The sequence below is a fragment of the Condylura cristata genome, unplaced genomic scaffold, assembly GCF_000260355.1.
Source record: "Condylura cristata isolate star-nosed mole 26May11 unplaced genomic scaffold, ConCri1.0 scaffold00016, whole genome shotgun sequence".
Lineage (NCBI taxonomy): Eukaryota > Metazoa > Chordata > Mammalia > Eulipotyphla > Talpidae > Condylura > Condylura cristata.
In genome coordinates, this window is record NW_004567117.1 from 29,332,311 (window position 1) to 29,354,553 (window position 22,243).

General features: G+C 36.5%; 1 protein-coding gene and 1 pseudogene across 2 annotated transcripts in view; both read left to right on the top strand.

Annotated features, from left to right (window-relative positions):
• Window positions 1-22,243, top strand: part of LOC101619064 (chromosome unknown open reading frame, human C18orf25) — a 66,966-nt gene that overhangs the window by 41,147 nt on the left and 3,576 nt on the right. Inside the window, exons 3-4 of one of the 2 annotated variants that reach the window (XM_004683878.2) lie at window positions 3,101-3,283; window positions 14,152-14,278. In XM_004683878.2, the coding sequence (XP_004683935.1) occupies window positions 3,101-3,283; window positions 14,152-14,278 (310 nt within the window). The remainder of the gene's footprint in view (window positions 1-3,100; window positions 3,284-14,151; window positions 14,279-22,243) is intronic. The other variant, XM_012725941.1, reaches the window with a different exon arrangement.
• Window positions 4,368-10,767, top strand: LOC105853704 (annotated as a pseudogene).

Below are 22,243 nucleotides of genomic sequence, written 5' to 3' on the forward strand. Positions count from 1 at the left end.
TTGTTTCTATAAGATTTATGGGAATATATTTGCCTCAGGTTTAATTGATAAAATTAAGCGTTTAATGACAATTAAGGTTGTAAGCCTCATTGTATCAGGGAAGTATAATAATAACATAAATCTGTATTTGGTGTTTAAAAATTGAGAATCTGTTTATAGCCTTAAGAGATCAGTAAGAGGATACAAACCTATTTTTAGCATAAAATGGATAAGTTGATGTTCTTAAAAGGTAGTTTGTATATTGCTCAAAATTTTCTTGCCTTGTATATGTAAAAAGTAGTAAAAATTTCATTGTTTTAAATAGGAGAAACAGCATTCTGATTAACCAGACCAGACAGTTATTAATTACGTTAAATTTACCTTGATAGAGAGATGCTTATGATGTTTATAGAAAAACTGTTTAAGTTCATTGTTATAATACGTATTTTAACATTGTGACACGTTAGAATTAGAAAACAGGAGTGTGTGTAGTTTGATAACCTTTTATATTATCAATATGGAATGTGCTATGTTAATAACTAAATTTTAAATTGGAAATGTTTTCAATTGTACCTTTACTTGAAGTGACTATTTTTGATGTTTTTGAAAGTCAAAATAATCATAATAGCAATGTAATTGCTTTAACAGCACAGAGGACTATTCTGGGAAGGACAATATCTCCATGTTTATTCCATCCTGTAATGAACTGATAGAGTTCAATTGTAAACTTAGAGAGCTGCTTCTGTTAACCAATGTTATGAGTTTCTCAGCTGAAAAATTAGTATTCTGATATTTCCCCCTCCTGAAGAGGTATTTCTTTTCAAAGGCAGGTAAAAATCACTACAAGATCTCTTAGCTTTTCCATTTGTTGTGTGGCAAGAAACACCTTTTGAAAGAATATCACAAATTGTTCTGTCAGTTAGCTAGTAATACTCATTTAGTGGTTCAGAATCCAAGCCCTGAAGCTAAATGCTTTAAACTTATTTAATCTTGGTTTGGTGCAGTGATAGGTGTAGGTTGACCCCAGGATCCTTACTCCTAGTTTCTTGTTGAACGACAAAAGTTGGTAAGGCAACCATTCCTTTATTAAAGTTTGTATAGTACTGACTTGTCACCATTTGAATATACTGGAAGTGAAAAATGACAGTGATAATTATTTTAACTGTTAAGTGTAATTAAAATATAAAAACATTGCTGTCTTTGTTTATGATGAATACTAAATTTAAGCTAAGCTATAAGGTGTGCTGTTTGGAAATATGGAAGATACAAGAATGAAGCCAGATAACAAGTGTATGCTTGTATTTCCTACTGATGAAGACTTTCAGACAAGTTATTTCCATGGGTAGGTGATGTCACTCTGCATGTCCATATATACTTCTACTTTTTGCATGATTATATATGTAGGAATGGTACAATTTTGACTGTTGTGGGTGGGTTAGTAGTGGGTTGTGAGGGTAGGAGGCTGACTAGTATTAGTGATACAAATTTTAAATTTTTTTTTTTTACAAACGTAAAGCACTTAAAAAGTTAAATCTTTTGAAAATAGAACAGTTAGTCAAATAGTCAATATTGTACTTGACCCTCATATCTTACACATGGTATCTTGATTCCATAATAATCATTTTGAACTCTGATGAGAACTCTGTAAAGTGACACAGCTTTCTTTTCTTCTTTAGAAAAGAAAATCCTCAAATATGAAGCACTTCTTTTGCTATTTGAGCTAAAGTCCATTATTATATTGAAACCAACTACTGACTCTTTATGAACTTGATTTACCCTTTGGGGGAATGGAAATTATTTTTAAGTAGTCAACTGAAACTGTCATGATCGTCAGAATTTCGTATTGTGACATGTCTGTTCTTTATACAGTGGTCCTTAGTAGCTCATTTGCTTTATGTTTTTTTTTTTTTATTTAAAAAATTGCTGTAACATTAAACCTTTGGTTTGGAAACTTAGTTTTAAGAGCTAATTACCCCAAGTGTGTTCCATGTTTTGTTTAGTGTTAATTTACACAATGGATGTTCATATTACAACAGTAATCCTTCATTGTGTTCTATTTTAATGATTCATTGACCTATGTATTCTTTCATAGTCAAGAGTTTCATACAGTAGGTTTGCTTAATGTTAATTTGTTGGATGGATGATACTAAAAAATTCTTTATGGAAATAAATGTTGTACCTACATTTCACTGATAGTAATGAAGGGGAGGGGAGAACAGTTCCTTTATTTCTGCTTTATTCCAAAATGGAGGTAGTAGTAAGAGAAGTTTTTCATACTTAAACACTTTATTTTTGCCTACATAGAAAAAGGTAGCATTAGCATTTTAATAAAGCATGTATGTTCTATAAGCATGAATGTTTAGTGATATTTAGCATGAAATGCTGCAGTGTAATTGCCTTTTTCAAGCTAGTTAGGTGACTTGGAGGTAGATGGGATCTCTTATTTATCCAATAAGACCTTTAACATCTTCCTCTAAAATTACCCATAAGATTGTATGTCATTTCCTTGGAGTGTGGGCTAGTTGTCTTTCTCCTAAGACATCCAAAACAAAATCCTGAAGGTGGATTTTGTGAGTATTGTCTTTCTATGGATTATTATAAATGGCATGCCTTCCCTGATATTATAAAAGGGCTTTATTGGAAATAGTTGTCTGTCAGGTAGAGCTCTTAGTGTTTTACCTTATTTCTTTAGAAAGAGGGAACATATTTGTTTTTCTTCTCTGATTCTACAGGTACTTGTTGTATTAGCTAAGAGAAAGAACTCAGTTCATTCTCTTTAAAAATGTATTTTTTTTCCCTTTAAAAAGACAGTGTCACTTTCTCTATGGAGTTTTTTTTCCCTTTTATCATTAGCTCTTTAGGAGTGTGATGGGGATTCAGTGTAACATTGTTCAGTATAGTCTTGTCTTCTGTTCTTCCTTCCCAAATGTGTCCCTCATCTTTGCAAGCTTGGGTTATCTTTTCCACTTTCACATTATGTACAAAATATTTGTATGAAGTACAGTTTTTCAGATCAGCTAGAATAATAAGAAAGGCAGCTGGCATTTAGAGGTCTCTTAGTTTCAGAAGTATTTTTCACCCCACAAGTTAGATACAAGTATACATTTTCTTTCCTCCCTAGATGGACCTCCAGTTGTAGCTCATTATGATATGTCTGACACCAGCTCTGACCCAGAAGTGGTAAATGTGGACAATTTATTGGCGGCTGCTGTAGTTCAAGAGCACAGTAATTCTGTAGGAGGCCAGGACACAGGAGCTACCTGGAGGACCAGCGAGATTCTAGAGGAGCTGAATACAGAGTCAGGTTGGTCTCCCCTCTCCCTTCTCTGATGGTGTAATGTGCATGTGACTTGGCAGCATTTTCCTTGTAGTGGACCCTGCTGAGAAGAGCAGGCCAATAGAGACTTCTGGCATTAGATGACTGTCTATCCAGGGTGCCATTTTAACTGAAAAGATTTAGGTAGCATGCCATTTGATTCATCTTTTCCTTATTAGAAAGGAAGCAAACAGTGAGACTACATAGGTGTTAATTGTAGGCTTAGATAGATTTCAGTAGATGTATTCCTGGGTTAAAGATGCCTAACATATGTAAAACTACCCAGATGATCTCACTTTATTTATTTATTTACTTATTTTCTTCCCTCACCTTAATCCCAAGTCTTAGTGGTTCCACTCACTTAACTGCACAGTGTCCTTGCAGTTGGGGAGAGAGCTGATAAAAGTGGCCCTGTGGGATTTTCCTTTACAGTGCTGCTGTTTCTTCTGCCTCTTAGTAATAGCCCCCATAGTTCCTTTTCAGGAGTTCTCATGTCTTTTCTAACCCTGTCCGTTACTGTTTCTGGTTTATCCTTGACTTGCATTATTTATCTTTGCTCTGTGATGATTCTTATTCACTAAAAAAATTCATTGCTGCTCCTTTGAAAGCCTTGCACAGGGGCTCCAAATCTCCTCCATATATTTTTCAAAACTTTCTTTCTCATTAAAACCTTTTCCTAAAACTACTATTACTTATTTTTAAGAAAAGAGGGAAAGAGAATTGAGAGACACACTGCTTAAGTAAAGGATAATAGTTTTTTATTATTAAAGGATAATAGTTTTCTAGTTAAATTATAAATTACATTGACTTTTGTGAGGACTCTAGTAACTTAATCACTACCTAAAATATATTTATGGGAAATGAATTTTGTGTTAAAAGCCAATATAACACAAATAACAATGAGTTATAGTTTAGAATTTTTTAATTGAAATTATACGAAATAAAAAAGGAGACAGAACTTGTACAGATCATTGTCCTTAATATTTCCTTCCTCATAATCTTTGATTGGAATTAAATTAAAATCTCTTATTTTTTGAGTTTCTGATTAATTTGCTGTGGTTAGTCTTGGAACATGACCTTGGTATAGTTTTGAATGTTTTGACTACTTTGAACTTCAGTTTTTGTGTGTATAACTTGGTTTGCTCAGTAAGAATCTCATAAGGGATTATTGATATGTATGCATATTTTAAAAAGAATTAAGTAACAATATTTTATATCAAAGGATAGTAGTTTGATCACACTTTGTGCAATATTCATTTCTAAACGTTTAATTTGTTCTCAAATGGGTAATTTCATTTTTTTTCGTCAAATTAAGAAAATTTGATTTCTCTGTTTCTTCAGTCCTGCCACATATAGAGTTGACTTTTCATATACAGAATTTTAGTGATTTTATATATTATGAACTATGTAGAGTCATTTATATTTGACATTTTGGGCTATAAAAAGTCCAGCAATTTCATATAATTTGACTAGATTGTGCAAGGTTTGGAATCTTAGCTTTACCAATATTGGGGATAACATTACATTACATTCACAAATTCATGCAAAATTTTAGATTGGCTATTTAAGACATCATGAGCCCTTGTGTGTATACTTAATTCTTTTTTTTTATTGTCTCTTCGAATTTTTGTCACAGAAAAATAGACAATATGTCACTCATGTGCCTACCATCATTCTTTTTTTTAAAGATTTTATTTATACATTCAGAACTGGGGTACAAGCCAGAGGTGCAGGGGCGGTGAGAAGACTCACCAGGGATGAGTGGGGAGTAGAACAAGCAGATCGACGAAGTACAGTGGGCGAGACAGGAGAGGTCTGCCACACCATGTGGATCACCTCTGGGGTACAGGATCAAACGCGCACTGAAACGGCTGTGGCCAGCTTGCAGTACTGTGTCCTGACCCATTGCGCCACTAGGGAGGGCCCTTACCACCATTCTTAAGAAATAAAGGATAAGAAAAATATGTGAAGAGGGAAACTCCATGTCTTCAATTCTATTCGCTTTCATTTTTTCCTCTTCAAGGATATTATCAGTTGGTGTCTGGTGTTGCACTTCTATGTATTTATCTGTAAATAAGTATGTTTTAATATTAATCGGTATGACATTGAACATTATAAGTTAACTTCCTAGTCTTTTTTTTTTTTAAAAAAGTTACTCCTTTATTGTAAGATTTTTATTTATTTTGCATAGAAAACTGTTTGTAAGCCAGAGGTGCAAGGAGTGAGAAGATTCACAAGAGCCCGAGTGGTGAACAGAGCAGGCAGATAGACTGAAACACACTGGTAAGGGATGCAGTGGGCAAGACAGGAGAGGTCTGTTGTGCCATAAGGGTTAGCTCTCTAGCTGGGCATTGCACTCAGGCCTGTTGGTAGGCCATCATAGTCATAGCACTAGACCATCAGGGAGGTCCTGACTTAAAACCATTTTCTTTGTTGGATCTTTATAACGCTACCATTAACATTTCTTGTACATATTTCCCAGTATGTGTGTGTGACAATTTTTATAGGATATAATATATAAAGCAAGCATATGTATGTATTGAACTATAAATTATGTGTAGGTTTTGTATATCATAGGATATGGTCATCACTGTTAATACATCCCTATATTTTCTGTGATAGCACTGAGACTTAATCTCTAAGCCACCACCATTTTCTTATGAAGCCCCTTATTAACTCATCAAAGTAACTTTTTTCTTAATCTGAACTAGACATGGGAGTAATAAATAAAGCTTAAGGTACCCTAGTTTTGATGTAATTGCTATAGTGGAAAACCTGTCCCCACATTTGAATATACTTGACATGTCATAACAAGATGTTAATGGAGTTAATGCTCAATTGTTATTTTATAGTTTTGAGACTTGACTATTAGTATGAATTAGTGATCATTCTTGTGACTTGAGTTTAAGCTAAATAAATGTTCTTATGGCTAATCCGAGTCCTCCTCTACCTCCCAACAAAATTAAAACCCAGTTGCTAAGCAGCAGACTATTCAGGGGTTAATCTATAGCAGGATCTTACACCAGGTTTGATTTAGAATCACATAAGAATTGGAGATAGAGAAGTTTGCATTTTCCCAAGCAATTAGGTGATGTTCTTGTATGCAAAATCGGTTTTACTGTTTAGTTTTAACGAAGGCAGAAGAATTGATATTAGGAAAGTTATTGATCAACCGAGACCTAAATTTTCAGTTTTATTGCTTGCCATCTGTTTATATCCTCAGTTGATAGTAGAGTTGAACAGTGATAGTTATAGTGTAGAGAAACAAATCTGGGGTTTCCTGTTCTTTAGTGTAGGACTTTTGATAATCAGACCAGAATTCCCATGTTTCTATTATTAGCACTTACAGTCAATGTGAAGATCAGGTTGGGTCACCTAACCTCTTGTTTAGCTGATTCATACAGACTTGTACAATTTTAGACTTGACCTCTTCTTGCCTCACTTTTAACATTTGTTTTTAATGTTCTTACTGAAAATACTGAACTAAGGTAATACATAAATTAACTAAGTCAAATATTTCTTTTAAAGATAAAAAGAAAATGCTGACCATGATAATTTAGTTACTACTATTTTTGCTGCTTTTTTTTGACTTATTTATGTGTTAAAAAAGTCTGTAATGAAGAATGAAAATTTACATTTTTCTCCTAGAGTGAAAAAAGTTCTTTTCAAAGAACTGTGAGCAAAGTCCTACAGAGAGAGAGCTATTTATAGGAATTGTGATATTTTCAGATTTTCTACAAGCTTACTCTTGCTCAAGAAAAGGGAAGTATTACTGCCACTTGCAGTATTTGAGGACCCTCATAACATCTTTGATTTTAGTGTTTGCTTCAGGCACTGCTATCCTATCCCATGAGGGTAGGATGCAGTGGGGAGGTGGTGGTCCATGGTGAATGGCCCAAAAGCCAGAGAATGTCAGGTTCTTCCCACACATTCCCAAGGGAATATATGACATAGTGAAAAGAGTTACAGTGAGAGAAAAGAACTAATTGTCCTGGCTCTGAATGAGAGAGAAGAGAGGATGCTTCCCTGGCCATTGGAGAACACTTTGGTCTCTGTGGAGCATAGCATTCCAGCCACTTAGTGTGGGTCACTTCTGACTTGTCTGAGGGTCAATTTTATCTGATGACTCTGGTGGGAAATGTGGCAAGATTCTCATACCTTTCATCTACAGTTATTAACGTTCACCAGGAAATTTGTATTTAGGCTCTCATCACTTACCTCATGTCCCTCATTTTATCTTGTACAGATTTTTAGAGTAGGTAATAAAGATATGGGTTACATGAGCAGATCCTGATTTTAAGTGATCAATTTTAGAACATCATACAGGTTCTACAACAATACTAAATGCCAGTTGAGTTAAATTATAACTCTTATGGCCAAAATTACAATGCCCAAATAGCTTGGATTAATTAACGTGAGAGCAGTATGTAAATTTTAACTTCTGGATCCATAATGTATAAATGAAATCAGAAGAGTCTTAAATATTGGTAGTCACTATCTTGATTTTTTTAATACAGATTGTGAGCAAATAATAGCATAAAATATGACTGGGGGAATAATACTTCCCCTTACTAAAAAAAAAAAGAAAAACAGGGCAATGATAATTTCAGATTTGAAATGAGGCTGTGTAGGTGGTAGAGTCAGATGAGGGCCCAATCAGTGAAGACTATTATTTGAAATATTATTGACTGAGGCATTTCACAAATTATTCCACAAGTTGGAATTATAAATTAGAACTATGGAGATAGAAATTCACTCAAGGATACTAAGAACTAACTAGTTCTGTTACCTTTTTGCTATGTTTTCTTGATTACTGTTGTCTAAAAGCATGGAATAATGAAGGAGAAAGTGGTGATAGCAAGCATGAGTCCTACAGTCTGCCTTTTCAATTTGGTTTCATTTAATGAACTTATTTTTAGGACTGTTAGGGCTAACTCCTTCATGTGAGCCTACTCTGGGGGCTTGAACTGCCTCTAGGGGTTCAGCTCCTTGCTTCGAAGTGAGTAGGGGTGGAGAAATGTCTGGTGGTTGCCCTTACCAATAATGAGTGTTCTTGATAGCAGAGCTTAAACTGGCTGGTGGGGGAGAAACTGACTAGAATGTCAGTGAAATGTTCTGTGAATGTTTGAGACTGCCCTGGAGTTATTAGTGAGAATGGAAGGGAGAGATTCTGGAAGTACTGGCTGCCAGTGTTGGTACATGAAGATGGAGGATAGTAATTTTTAAGATAACCTCATCTCAAAACTGAGGTGCAGGAGCAAGCTTCAGAGGACTGCAGGAAAGCTGACATTTTTTTGAGAGTCAGTTTTCCATTAAGAGATGGAGGGAAAGTTCAAGTAAGGAGAAAAATTGATGATTCTGGTAGCCTGTATTTTGTAGGTGGCCAAGAGGTGGAAATAGAATATTTTACTTCTCATAAGCACTGGTTTTCTACCTAATGATTTTTTTTCCCCAATGGGGATTTTTCGTCATTCTCGTACTATTATTTCTCCTACAACATTCTTTTACTTCAGCAGACCTCTCCCTCAGTCCTTTTATATAAGTTAGCTTCACTTTTCCTCTGTCTCACATATCAAGTCTGGCTCTCCTTTGCCTGTGTCCTCAGCTCCTTGTTGAGTTGGCTTTTCTGCTGTACCCAGCTGTGAAGCCTGACCCCTGGGTGCACAACTGGAGCCAGTCTGCTCTCTGCTCAAACGAGCGAGCGGGAGAAAATCACATAGTGGGAGTTTCAGGGGTGTATTGACTTCTAACCAGCACCCTCTTTCGGTCAGGCAGCACTATTGCTCGGCAGTTCTTTCTTCACTTTCCAGACCCCTGTCCTGCTATTCTACACATACCTGTGCAGGTTATTCAGATGAATTACCTCAGCTTTCTGCCATCAAACCTCTGTATTGTGACATTTTTTTTTTCCTAAATGTGATCAGGACTCTCTCATCTGTAAAATCTATGCATACAGACATTCCTCCCCCACAAAGTTTATCTTCTCGAAGACCTTCCTGTCACCTTTCCTCCATAACCAGACTTCTTAGTGGGTATTGTCCTCTTCCATTCTTGGGCAGTATGCTCTGCTGCATTGACTTTAGCTCCATCTCTTCTGAGACTCCTTTTGCCAAGACCATGTATGTTTGCTGATTTTAGTGGGCTCTCCTCAATCCTCCTCATAGGACCTCTCTGTTGGGTTTTGTTCATTGGTCTCTTGATTACAATATCAAAGGCATAAATAGTAGCAATTTGAAGAGCTAGCTCCAAGGTACACATGCTGCTAGAAAACTCCTTCTATGGGGAGCCCCCACGGAAAACATAATTGGGGCTGGTTTGCATCTAAAATTTGTGTCATTGGGTATAATTAATTATAGTCCATTCATTTGGAATCTGCTTGGGTATTTGCTAACATTGCTTCCAAGACATCAGAACAGATGAAAGCTGGAGTACATGGATGTTATATCCCAACATTTGTTTCTCTGTTGGCATCTCCCCAGGCTCATGTCAGTGAACAAGTTGTGTGGGCTTTAGGAAACACTGCAGGTGAGGTTCTGCTGTGGGGTAATTGAGCACTGTTGCCTCTTCTTGCAGTTCCTGGTATGTCATCTTTAGCATATATTCTTCCATAATCTTACCTGGACAATTTCAAATCTTTGTCACAGCAAGTACTCTGCACCTCTGTTAGATGCCGTAGAGCAAATTCTTCCTACTTTAGTTTGTCTTCTGCATTATGGTGATCAGAAATATTAGTAGATACCTGTTAGGCCATTTCCTGTCTTACTGATGGTCCAAGTGAACAAGATGTACCCCAACTTGTGAAACTTCTTGGGGCTACTGAATCGCCACTTGTGACTCCTGTACTAAGAGCCATGGAGATATTGTCACTGGGACAGATAAACAGACTCAAGTTGTAATAGATTCAGGAGTACTTGCTATCTTTCCCAGCCTGCTAACCAATTCCAAAACTGATATTCAGAAGGAAGCAACATGGATAGTGTCAGAGAATTCAGCTGGCCATCAGGACCAGGTATAGCGTCGTGATCATGGGTTACTCCCATTTCTTGTTGGTTTGCTCTCTAAGGTAGTATTAAAGACACTGAAAGAAGCTGTATGGGCTGCTACCAGCAGGAGGACAATAAAAAAGATTTTATACATTGTGCATGGTAGCATAATAGAATTGTTGATGAACTTCTTAACTACAGAAGATGCCAAAATTATTCTCTTTATTCTAGATGCCATTTCAGATCTCTTCCAAACTGCTGAGAAATTATGTGAAACGGAGAAATTAAGTATAATGATTAAAGAATGTAGAGATTTGGACAGAAGGGAAGCTCCACAAAACTATAAAAATGAATCTGTGTGCAAAGTTTCATTATATTTGATTGAGAAATATTGCTGTGTAAAGGAAGAGGAAAATCAAAATGGTCCAGAACTACCTCTGAATAACATTCCAAGTTCAGGGTGGCACTCCTGGGACCTTTAACTTTTAGATTGTTCAGCTGAGACAAAAATTTGTTTGCTGCTGTGTATTGTGTTTGGTGTTAAGTTTGACTACCAAGAACTATTCATATGTGATTTGTGATTGTAGCATGCTTTATATCAGAATGGTACTGAAACAGTTCCAAACTGTACATCCTAAATTAAGCTTCTTTCTCAATGGATTTCTTACTTCTGTGGAATTTTATAAATTGCAGTGTCCTATAAATAAAGATTAAGTTTTACCCTTAAAAATAAAATCTAGCTATTATCATTAGCCTTCTGTGTTCTCTCATTTGCCTGATCTCTGACATTACTCTCTGTATATACATGCACAGATTATTTCCTATTTTGTTTCTTTCCTAGTTCAACAATAGTTATTTCTTACCTTGGAAGCTATTGCAGTGTAATGCATTTCCTTGCCTCTAGTATCCCCTTCTCTGCTTCTAGTTTTGTATCTGCATTCCAAAAGGGAATTTTTTAAAATGGGATATCAGATCATGTCACTTCTCTGCTTTTAAGGCCTTAATGGCTTCAGGGCTAAATTGGGTTCAGACTCATGCATTATCTGACCTCTGCTGACTTTGCCAGCCTCATTTCTCATTCTTTTTATCACCCTTTACATAAATCTCATCAAACTGTATATTGTAAAGAGCAACACACTGTTTCTTATGCCTCTTCCTCTCACCTGTGTCTACTCATGACAGAGTTTGCCTTTCTTGAGTATCCTCAAATCTGAGAAATGTGTGCATTCTCTGTGTTTCAGGAGCACTCTTTACCTTCTTGTCAGAGCAGTTTTCTAGCTTAGTTTAATGGCAGTGCTTTTTATTATCCCCTTCTATATTGTAAATGTGTTGAGAGTGGAGACTGTGTCTAGCATTCCTAGTACCTAACATAGTTCATAGTGTGTCACAAACAAGTATTTATTGTAGGATGAAATAAATGAAGTGAACTGTTACAGCCACACAGAGCAAGCCTGCTAGAAATAATTGATTTTGGGCGCCTGTTGAAGGTTTTGGAAAAAAAAACAAAACCCAAACAAACAAAAAAAGATTATCAATTTGTATTCCTCCTCGTAGAGTAAGAACAGTGTGTATGATGATGGTTATTACCACAACATTGAAGTAGAAATTGGATAAAAGACTTGACTGCAAGCAAGATACTGGGGTCAGAATATGGGTCTAGGTTTACCAAATCTAAACCTACCAAACTCTTAAGTAGCTACTTCAGATTTAACAGAACTGGGTCTTCTATGGTAAATGCCACCTTTTATATATTTATAGAGTTCAAAGACATGTGCTCACTGCCAGCACTGCATAGAAATCTATTTAGATTATTTTTTTTATTTTTTTTTTATTAAAAAGTTTATTTTTACATCATTTTTCACATTTTTTTTCATCTCAATTGTAATCCCCACGGGTTTCCCATCACCAAATCACCCCTGTGCCACCACCATAGTCCCGTGCATTTTAGATTATTTTTTAATTAAAAGACTAACAGACCCTTGGGCATGATAACAGACTCTCAACCACCAGTTGTATGAAGATGCCAGTAAAAATATTTTTAAAAAATCTGTTCTCTCATACATGTAATATTTTAAAAAGGGTTTTTATTTTTAGTTACTTGTGCATACAAGAACTGGAGTGTAGGCCAAAGGTGTGGGAGTGAGAGGATTCACCTAAGACAGAGTGGGGTGTAGAAACGGGTGGATCTACTGAAATATAGTGCCTAGGGGAGTAGTGGGTGAGACAGGAGAAGTCTGCTGCATCCTGTGTGTCTGCTCCATGGCTAGGGATTGAACTCTTGCTGAAGTGGCTGAGGATAGCTTGATAGCTGAGACTTTGACCGCTGTACCACCATGGAGGCCCCCTCATACATATAATTTTTAATTGAAGTAAAAATAGTGTCAAAAAGGTGTTTTAAAGATTCACAATCATTCAAGCTTTATTTTCATTTTCACTCAATACATGGTTTTGTAGTGTTTTGTGTGACAGGTTGTATACTATACATATATTTTCCCAAGTTTCTGCACAAATTCACTGTCTTTGGACATTGTAACATTTTACTTAAGTTCCTTTCCCTTAGGCTAAATTCTCAAAGATAAGATTATAGTATGTAGAAATTACAAGGCTTTACTTTGTGACTGTCTAACTTTCCAAAAGGGTTTATACTAAAAGTTGGCAGGAGTATGAAGGTGGCATTGCAATATTGGAGTGAGTGAGTGAAGTCAGGGAAGGGGAAAGAGAGTTGTATGTATGAAATTTATATACTTTGGTTTAATTTACATGATGTGTCACAAAGGATTTTTTTTTCTAATATGGAGAAGTGATTTTGTACCAGATGTTTAAATAAAAATACCCTTTAGAGAATAAATGAAAATTTATACCTTTTGCAACTCTGTTTATTTCATGTTAACTTCTAGATGTTCTAAAATTGGTCCTTTTAAGAATATTCAAGAATTGGGCATATAGACGGAATCATTTTAATTCTTGTTAGAACTGTTTTGGCTATGTATTTTGATGCAGTGCCTTTGGCCTTTATTGAGAGGGAGAGAATTCATGTTTTCTGTGATGCTGGAAAATGTGCTGATGCCAGGATGTATGGTGCTTTGTGAAGACTGCCATGTAGAAGTCCCCATGGACTTTCGTGCCATAGACTGTGGTGCTTTCCAGAGCTTGTGCTTAATTTCTGGCCAGTGAGAGCTCAGAAAGACACAGGGTTTTTTGGTTGCTTTTTTGTTTCGTTTTGTTTATTTTTTGGTTGCACAGAGCAAAAATTATGACCCAGCTCTCTAACTTTCCCTTGTGGGTGTAGTTGGGGGTCAGATTTTGTCAACTCTGCATTTCTTTAGAGGTGAATTTGCTAAATCTTTAATAGAGCCTCGCAGTATAAATATGATACCAAGTGCCTCTCTGTTTTTATTCTATTTATACCTTTGAGTTTTCCGAACTTAGAATTCTGTTTTATTAAAATAATAAAAGGTAGAGAGACCCCATTGCTGACTTGGTGGTGATGAACCTGTCATGCAAATCTCTTAAAAACATACTGGAGTTGACTATAAAAGGCATTACAAAATACAGACAACTATCACAGTTTATGTACACCTATTATTTAAATGTACATATTTACCAAAGTACTCCAAGTTTTTTCTTCTAGGAATAGAAGTAGAGATTAAGACTGAGTCTTCATGTTGTCTGAATATTCTTTTAGACACGAGCATGTATTTTATTTAATTTTTAAAACTTTAAAAAATATAGAGCACTCGGTGACAGTCTCTCTGTGGTAGGCTCTAAGGACATTCTGTTGATTTAACTTGGATGAGAAATCTTCCAGTGATTTTGTTTCTGCTACTTTAAGAAGTCAGACTACAGTGTTTATTTTTTCATTCTCTCTCTTAGGTCATTTGGATCCAGGATTCCTAGCAAGTGACAAAACATCTGCTGGCAATGCACCACTTAATGAAGAAATCAATATTGCCTCTTCAGACAGTGAAGTGGAGATTGTGGGAGTGCAGGAACATGCAAGGTAGGATATTCTAATATTTTAAATTGTGAGTTTCATTTTAATCAGAAAATAAGCAAGAAGAAAGTTTTAGTTCTCATGATATGACTGGCATGAGTGGTGGGAACTATTTTTGAGCTTCCTCTGGCTTAAAAAAAACTTTTTGGTTAGAGATTATATGAACTCCAGAAGATGTTGCATATTGTCTGTCAAGAACATCTGAACCATATAATGGGAACCAGAAGTAGTAATTTTCTCTTATTTTTAGCAAATATCTAGATAGCTTGACAGATTTTTCTCAGGTAAGTATTGGACTTTTCCCCCTGTCATTCGTACTTTTACTTTGTCTTGAAATATATTTGGTAGGAAATGGTTGGGAAATAGCATCTTACATCATGCCTCGTCTGCTTGTTTCCTAGAGTACCTCTCTTGTCTTCTGTTAAAACTTTGTCAAACCAAGTTATTACCCTCTGTTCATGTGACTCAGAGAATCCTGTTTCTTAGGAGGAAAAGAGCCACAGGACATCGAATTACAGTGAAGTACTAAGAAAATAATTTTATGAAGTCTGACATTCTTGTAAGGTAGTGGTCAGCAAACTGTAGTTCTTGGGCCAACCCTGCCAAGAGTGGAGGATGATTTTTACATTTTTAACTGGTTGGAGAAAAAAATGCAAAGGGAGAATGATGTTTTATAATACGTGAGAACTATGTGAAATTTGAATTTTTATGGCTGTAAGTAAAGTTTTATTGCAAAAGAGCTGTACTGGTTTATTTACAGATTGTTGGCACCTGTTTTTGCACTCCAGTGGCATAGTTAAGAAATTTCAACATGTGCCTATGGTCCACAAAGCCTAAGATACTTACTGTTTAATCCTCTAGCAAAATTTGCTAACTCTTGCCTTGAGCTATATTCCTGAGGAACATATAAAACACACACACATACACACACACACACCTGCATTCCATATAGTAAACAACTTCCTTCTGTGCCACAAGAGTTGTGATTTCCTTATTTCTCCAAATAACACAATTCCTATATGACCTTGCTCTTAGATCTTATTTTATTGTTTAGTTTACCCAGCAGTAAAAATTTACTAGCATTTTTTCTGTCTCCTAATCTAAGATGAATCTTGTAGTGGAGTGGGGGCAGAATTCCCAGGCATATTAGCTAAGGGTGCCTTTTCTTACTAAGAACTGCCTATAATCTTTGAGGGCATTTTTCAATCAAATAATTGGTACTTTATGGATATAGAGTTGTTGTTTTACACACCATCTTCCCAGAAGTATCAGTTCCCTTTATCAGAACTAGTATTGCTTCTATTTTATATATTTGGGGCCATAGGTATGCCTACATAGCTGCTTCCTTAATTCTTTTCTTTTAAAAAATGTTTATTTACCCTATTCTAGTAAGAAAGAATTTTCTTTTCTTTTTTTTTTTGGTCTTTCCTTGCTCTCTTTTTTTTTTCTCCCTTAATCAAAACTTTTCCCTATTATATTCTCACCTGTTTTCATATTTCCTTCAAGCTGATTTGCCTGTCACATGAGGAAGATAGAACTGATTTCTTCCTTTACTTCAGCATGTGTTCTCCTTTAGTTTACTTCTCCATTTTTCCCTTTAGGTGACATTCTCCTTTTAAAGCTCCATGTCAGGATCTTTCTAGAAATTATAGTATTTTTTATTTCAGACTCCCTCCTATAAAATTTACTCTGCCTGTTGACACATCAGTGTAGTTAAAATCTCCTTAATGGTGCCAGGAACACATCAATTCATCAGGTTCCTTTTGAGTTACATTTTCAAAATTCAAATCATCATTATTCATATGTTCCTAGTTAAATAGAAGGGAGTAGGTAATAACCTTAGCTATTTATCTAATCTTTTAACTCTGCTGAGAAGTATCATCTGATCTAGTTTTCTATTAACTACTACCAAGTTGTTGCCCTTCTTTAAGTATTCTACTTACCTCTCGTGGTTTACACTTTCTTGCCTTCTACTTTATCTTGAAATATATTTGGTAGTAAATAGTATATAGAGGGTGTCATCCTTCTCTTCAGCACTTTCCTTCCATCATGCAATCATGTAGCCTTTAGCCTTTTTTTTTTTTTTAAACCAACATTTTTGGTTTCTGGAGTTAAAAATTATCATTATATGTCTATCAAAACCTGGCAAATTAGAATTTAACTCCTTCCCCACCCCTGATGTACATACACATAGAAACACATTATCTCCATTGCACTCTTCTTTGAATCTGTTAGGTCTTTTATCCAGCTTGTCATTTTACCCTATAGACGCGTTGCTTTTTGTTGGACTAAGACAAATGATTTGGCTACTACCTTTTTTTTTTTTTAAAGATTTATCTTTATTTATTTTTATTTATGCATGCAAGAGCTGGGGTTTTGGCCAGAGCGGCAGGGGACTGAGGGACTCACCAGAGACAGAGTAGGGAACAGAACACGCAGAGGTACTGAAATACACTCCAAGGGGAGCAGAGGGTAAGAAAGGAGAGGTCTGCTGTGCCATCTAAGTTAGCTCCCTGGCCAGCAATAGAGTAGGCAGGGTTGCTCTAAGACTTAACTCATACACCACCAGGGAGGCTCAGCTTTGGCTACTTTTAAAATAACATGCTATATACATTACTTTCAAGGACTTTTCTTACAGACTGTGCAGCATAAAGATACAGTTTATTCTAATTCTTCAATTTTAAACTTGGAGAGATCATCTTGAAGGTGGTGACAAATTGATTTTGAAATCACAGTGGTGGTTAGCACTGTCCGTAAACGTAATACATATTGACAGATTCTGATACAGTGCTTTGAACTGACTCTTGTATTATTTTGAGGAAATTTTTGGTCTTGGTCTTGAATCTAGGACTGAGTAAGAGTGTCAGTGAACCTGCTTTGTTAAAAAGAGTTGTGGGCACAATTTTAGAAAAAAACCCTACTAACCTTTCAGATACTGAGATTAAAAAACTAAGAAGCAGATGGGGGAACAAGCTTTCAGTGGTTGCTTCAAAATTGCCCCTTTGGCTGCTTGTATCTCATTTGGAATTTATTTCTCTTGCAGGTCTAGGGTTGCAGTTATGAAGTATTGATGGGCTTCTGGCAGGGTTATCGCTTGGAAAAAGGTTTTAGGTTTTATCCACATCTTTTTGTTCTAATTTGACTTGCATGCCTAGATGTTTTGTTTGGATTTAGTTATCCTGTTCTTATTTTTTTGTTTTGATATTCTACCTTGTGAACTTTGAGAATTTTCAGAAACTCAAACTTGGCCCTTAAGTTGTTCCCGTGGTTGCTCTGACTTGTGTTGAATACCACTTTTCATATTGGAAGCATCTTGCACTCAGTAATTTATAGCTGTGTTGTGCCTTTTTTTTTTTTTTTTTTTGATGAGCCATTTCATTTCTTGCATGTTAAATCTTTCCCTGCTTTTTTTTTCCTTCCCCAACTCTGGTGTGTTTACTTAGCTTCCATGTTTCTTCTAGTCACAGATTAGAAAGCATGCTTTCTGAACTAATGGTTGAGTGCATCTTACAACTGCCTTGAATTGCTGTGATAAATGTGACACTACCTAAATGCTATTTCCAGGTGTTAATTTTTAGGCGACCCAACTTCACAAGATGTTTTCTGTCAATGAGATGGAAACTTTTCCAACACCCAGAGCTCTTCTAAAATCCTCTTACTTTTGCCAGTATTTTCCTTGGACTTTGGTTCTTTTCATCCTCTACTCTGGGCCTCATTGCTAGTTGCCCTAAGAAGATGAATGCATAAGCACAGATCTTTCTTTTAGGGAGCCATGCTTGAACTGTTCATTTAGTATAACTTCTGAAGCTTTTATAAATAATCAGACCCCAACCTTGTTCACTGTGGTCCTTGGTGTTGACATTGGTTCATCTGTCAGTAAAAATAACTGATGCAGGAAGCCTTTTGCATTTAAGACTGATGATTACTTCTTAGCATCCATTGTTAACATTAATCCTCAAACAGCTAAAGGGGCGGATGAGCATTTTCCTAAAGCTACAAGGATTCATTTCATCTTCAGCTAGGAAAAGTAAGTAGGAATGTTATCTAAGAGGTCACCTTGAGGCTCTGTAAATGAGAGCAAAAATGATTAATTTTTAATGTTGTTTTCTTACAATAGTGAGTTAGCTGTATCAAAATCTGACCATCAGAACCTGCACTCTTTCTTCTTTTCCCTCTTTCCATTGTGACGTCTCTCCTTAATGGATTGTATGAAGAACAGTAAGTTGTAACAAAACTTACTGTTTATAGAAAGTTTTGTGTTTTTTAATAGCATTTTGGGAAACGACACCTAAGCATGTTTTGGTTCTAAGACTCAAAATACAACTCTATGTTGTGTTGCCAGCCATAGCAGATTAAATGCTTGTGAGAACAAAGCCTGTATTTGTGCTAGCATTGGGTTGGGCCAATTAAAAACCAGCTATGTTCCACTCCATATCTTTTATAATACAAAGGATTTATGATAGTGCATGAAAATCTGTTTTATGGTGGTTGCCTTACAAGGTTTTGATCCTCTTACATCTTGCTTTTATAGGGCACCTGTGTGGGATTTACAATTGTCGTGGTCCCATTTCCTCCTGAAAAATTTCCTCTCTATTTGGTATGAGTTGTTCTGTATGGTATAAGTGTGAAGTTGTTGGGATGGTATGAGTGTTAATGTGCACTGTCTGAAGTTGACCTTTTTTTCCTTGTACTTGAAAAAGAAATATATTACTCTCACTTCCTCTATTCCCTGTCAACCACTTTATTCAAGTTGGTTGAAGTCATTAGATCATAAAATAGTTGTTTGACTTTTATTGACCTACACCACACAGAGAAAAGTTCTGAGTGTACACTGTAATTTTTCAAACCACTCAGACTCAAGGACCAGCACTTGGATAAAGAGAGTTCACCTTCTGCTCCTCTCCAGTTGCACCCTCCTTCCTTGCCTCTGGTAACTTTTACCCTGACTTCAACAGGATAGTTTCACCTGTTTTATTCAAAAGTTGCTTAAAAGTCATCTTAATACTCTCAAACATTCTTAACAGCTGTCCAGCACTTGCTTGAATATTTAAAAGGCAGCTTTTTGTAATAGCTGCAATTGTTGTGTAGTTTCACCTTCCGTATCCAACTCCTGGTTCTTATTCTGCTCTTGAGATCTCTGTACAGGGTGCAATCGCCACTTTCCGTGGTGGCTCTCTTTTTGGGAGTTGCCCTTCCAGCTGCGGTTAATTGAACGGGAGCTTGGAAAGCTTTTCACCGAAGACGAGATCATCAAGTTCTCCAGAGAAACTAACATTTTGAAATAAGAAAAATAGAGGTTGGGCATGAAAAAATGAAGTATGCCCACTTGTTCTGTCATCCTTAGGTTCTTTGCAGCATTGTGTATTTATAATAAATTGTCTTTCTGATTTGAATTAGCTCAAGTTGGCTTCAGGAAGCTGGAATCACTTGAAACATAACTACAGATTTGGTCTGTATTTATATAGATAATGGAAGAAGTGCTTCATCTCCTTATTCTTATCTCTCTATGGTAAATGTCCTCGCTAAGCCTTGCATTTGCCTACAGTAGACTCTTTCTGGAATCACTTTGCTATTTATCTAATGACCCTAAGGGCTAGGCAGTGCTCTTCACAGTAAGACAAAGCCTAGTAATTCAAGTGTAGTCTAAAGAAGGTGCAGTTATTTAGCGGAAAATAAACTCCCCAGTGGAGTCTTGATTTTGTTCTGGTCCTTTGCTTAACTTGCTTGAGATCCTGGGCAGTTGTGTTTGCCTTACTCTTCTATGAAATAAGCAGATTGGATCAGATTCATTTAAAAGCCACTACCTGAAGTCACACTGTCACTTAGCAGTAACACAGTAACAATAATTGGGAATAATTTCTTTTGTAGATTTTCTAGGTATCCTGCCAAAGATTACATGGACTCTCTTTGTAATCATTCTTTCTTTCCTGAACTCCTGCTATATTTCTAGCTAGACTTGTGTCAGTCAAATACTTGTATAGATGAGATTTGGAATTATTGAAGAACTTTATACTTTTAGATTGTTACTTTGGGCCTATTTTTACATCGTTCTGACTCATGCTGTGTTTTTCCTTATCTAATTTTTAATGTACCCTTCAGGACAATATGTTATGGGAAGCATTGGTCTGGAGAACATACCTGGCTTAAAGTTTCTTGACCTACCATTTAAAAATAGCATACTTTTGGGCAAATCATGTAACTGCTTTAAATTTCATTTTCCCTGTCTGTCGATTATGGGTAACAACACCTATGTTTGCCTCATAGATCTGTTCGGATTGTCACATTTTTTGAATCTGATTTAAAAATTTAGTGTTCTCTTGTTAAGAGTCATTCAAACCATTTCTGTTAGTGTTGAATTGAGTCCTTTGGCTCCAGTGGGCTAGATAGATTTGTATTAGTATTTTCACTTTATGTTCTAATTTTAATGCATTAACTAGCTAATCTTTGAAAATGTAGTAGCCTCTGTGTAAGCATCTGTGCACCCTTTTTCTGAACAGATGACAGTCTAGTCCTCTTGTCCTGTTCTACTTCCCCAGGTCTGGCACTAAGATATCTGTTTTTCACCACCTTTCTTGGCAAGGTTAACCTTTTGTAGGGGCGGGGTCTCCTTGCAGAAACTTAGGGTCCTTGGGAGCACAATTCCAACTGAACCTTGTCCATTGTTACCTTAATATTGTTTTGAACCTAACAGTAAAGGTAGCATTGAATCAAAGCTGGAAATAAATCAAAGTGGTCCGGCATCTCTATACAGGCTGTCAGAATAGCCACTCAGGATCCACTGAAGTACCTTCTGTGTTTACATTTGTACAACCTGTCACTTCTCACCTATACTACATGAGGACTGGTCACTAATTTACTCGTGAGGACATACGTAGCAATGGTAGCTTAAGTTCTCAGATTTCTTCTCACTTAAATCGAAACTTATTCCGTGGTCTATCCTGGAGACTCACAGTTGTATTACTCGTCTTGAATGTGGTTTCATTATGTCCTTGTTTCTGAAACAATTACCTTTCAGTGGACTCTTTGTCATATTTCTCAGCGAGGCAGTTCTGTCACCTGATAGGACTCTTGAAGAGCCTAAACTGAATGCTTCCCCTTTGTTACTTTCACTGAAGTAAGAGTTAAGTGGTTCCCGTGAAGGAGCCAGGTGTTTCTATTGTGGCCTTCTGGTGTTTCTATTGTGGCCTTCAGGAAGAAGGAAGTTAATTCTTTATGTGTGACCTCATACTTACCCACTTTTACAAATCTTAATATGTTAAAAAAAAATTGCTATCACTGCCTTCAGAAAGCTGTAATTACCGAATGTGGCACAGAATTCACTTTTAAACAAATTTCACATCTTACTGTTTCATTGTTCATACTAAGGTTGTTTGGCATCTTGATTTGCTCTAGATTTATATGCTGCACCCTGTCCTGAAGATTTCAGACTTAAATGAGTGAGAACACCCACACACACATCATCTCCTTGTCAGTAATTGATGAAGGCATAACTTAGGGGTTCTCACTGAGGCAAGACCCTTGGCCTTTTTTTTTTTTAAAGATGTATTTATTTATGCATACAGAACTGGGGTATAGACCAGAGGTGCAGTGGCGGTGAGAGGATTCACCAGAGACAGAGTGGGGAGCAGAACAGGCCAGCTGGTGAAGTATACTGTATACTGCTGAGGGGAGCACCGGGCAGGTCAGGAGAGGTCTGCCGCGCCATGTGGTCACCTCCAAGGCAGGCGGGGATTGAACTCATGCGGAAGTGGCTTTAGCTTTAGTGCTGTGCTTTAACCCACTGTGCCATCAGGGAGGGCCGACCTTTGGCCTTTTTTAAGCCAAATTGGGGTGAGGAGAATGGGCAGACAGACAGACATGCAAAATTGGAAGGAAGGAGGAAAAGGGAAGGATGTTGGTTGTTGATTTCATGAACCAGCATAGTATCAGTATCAATATAACGGAAACTTACATCGGTGTCTGTTTTTCCTG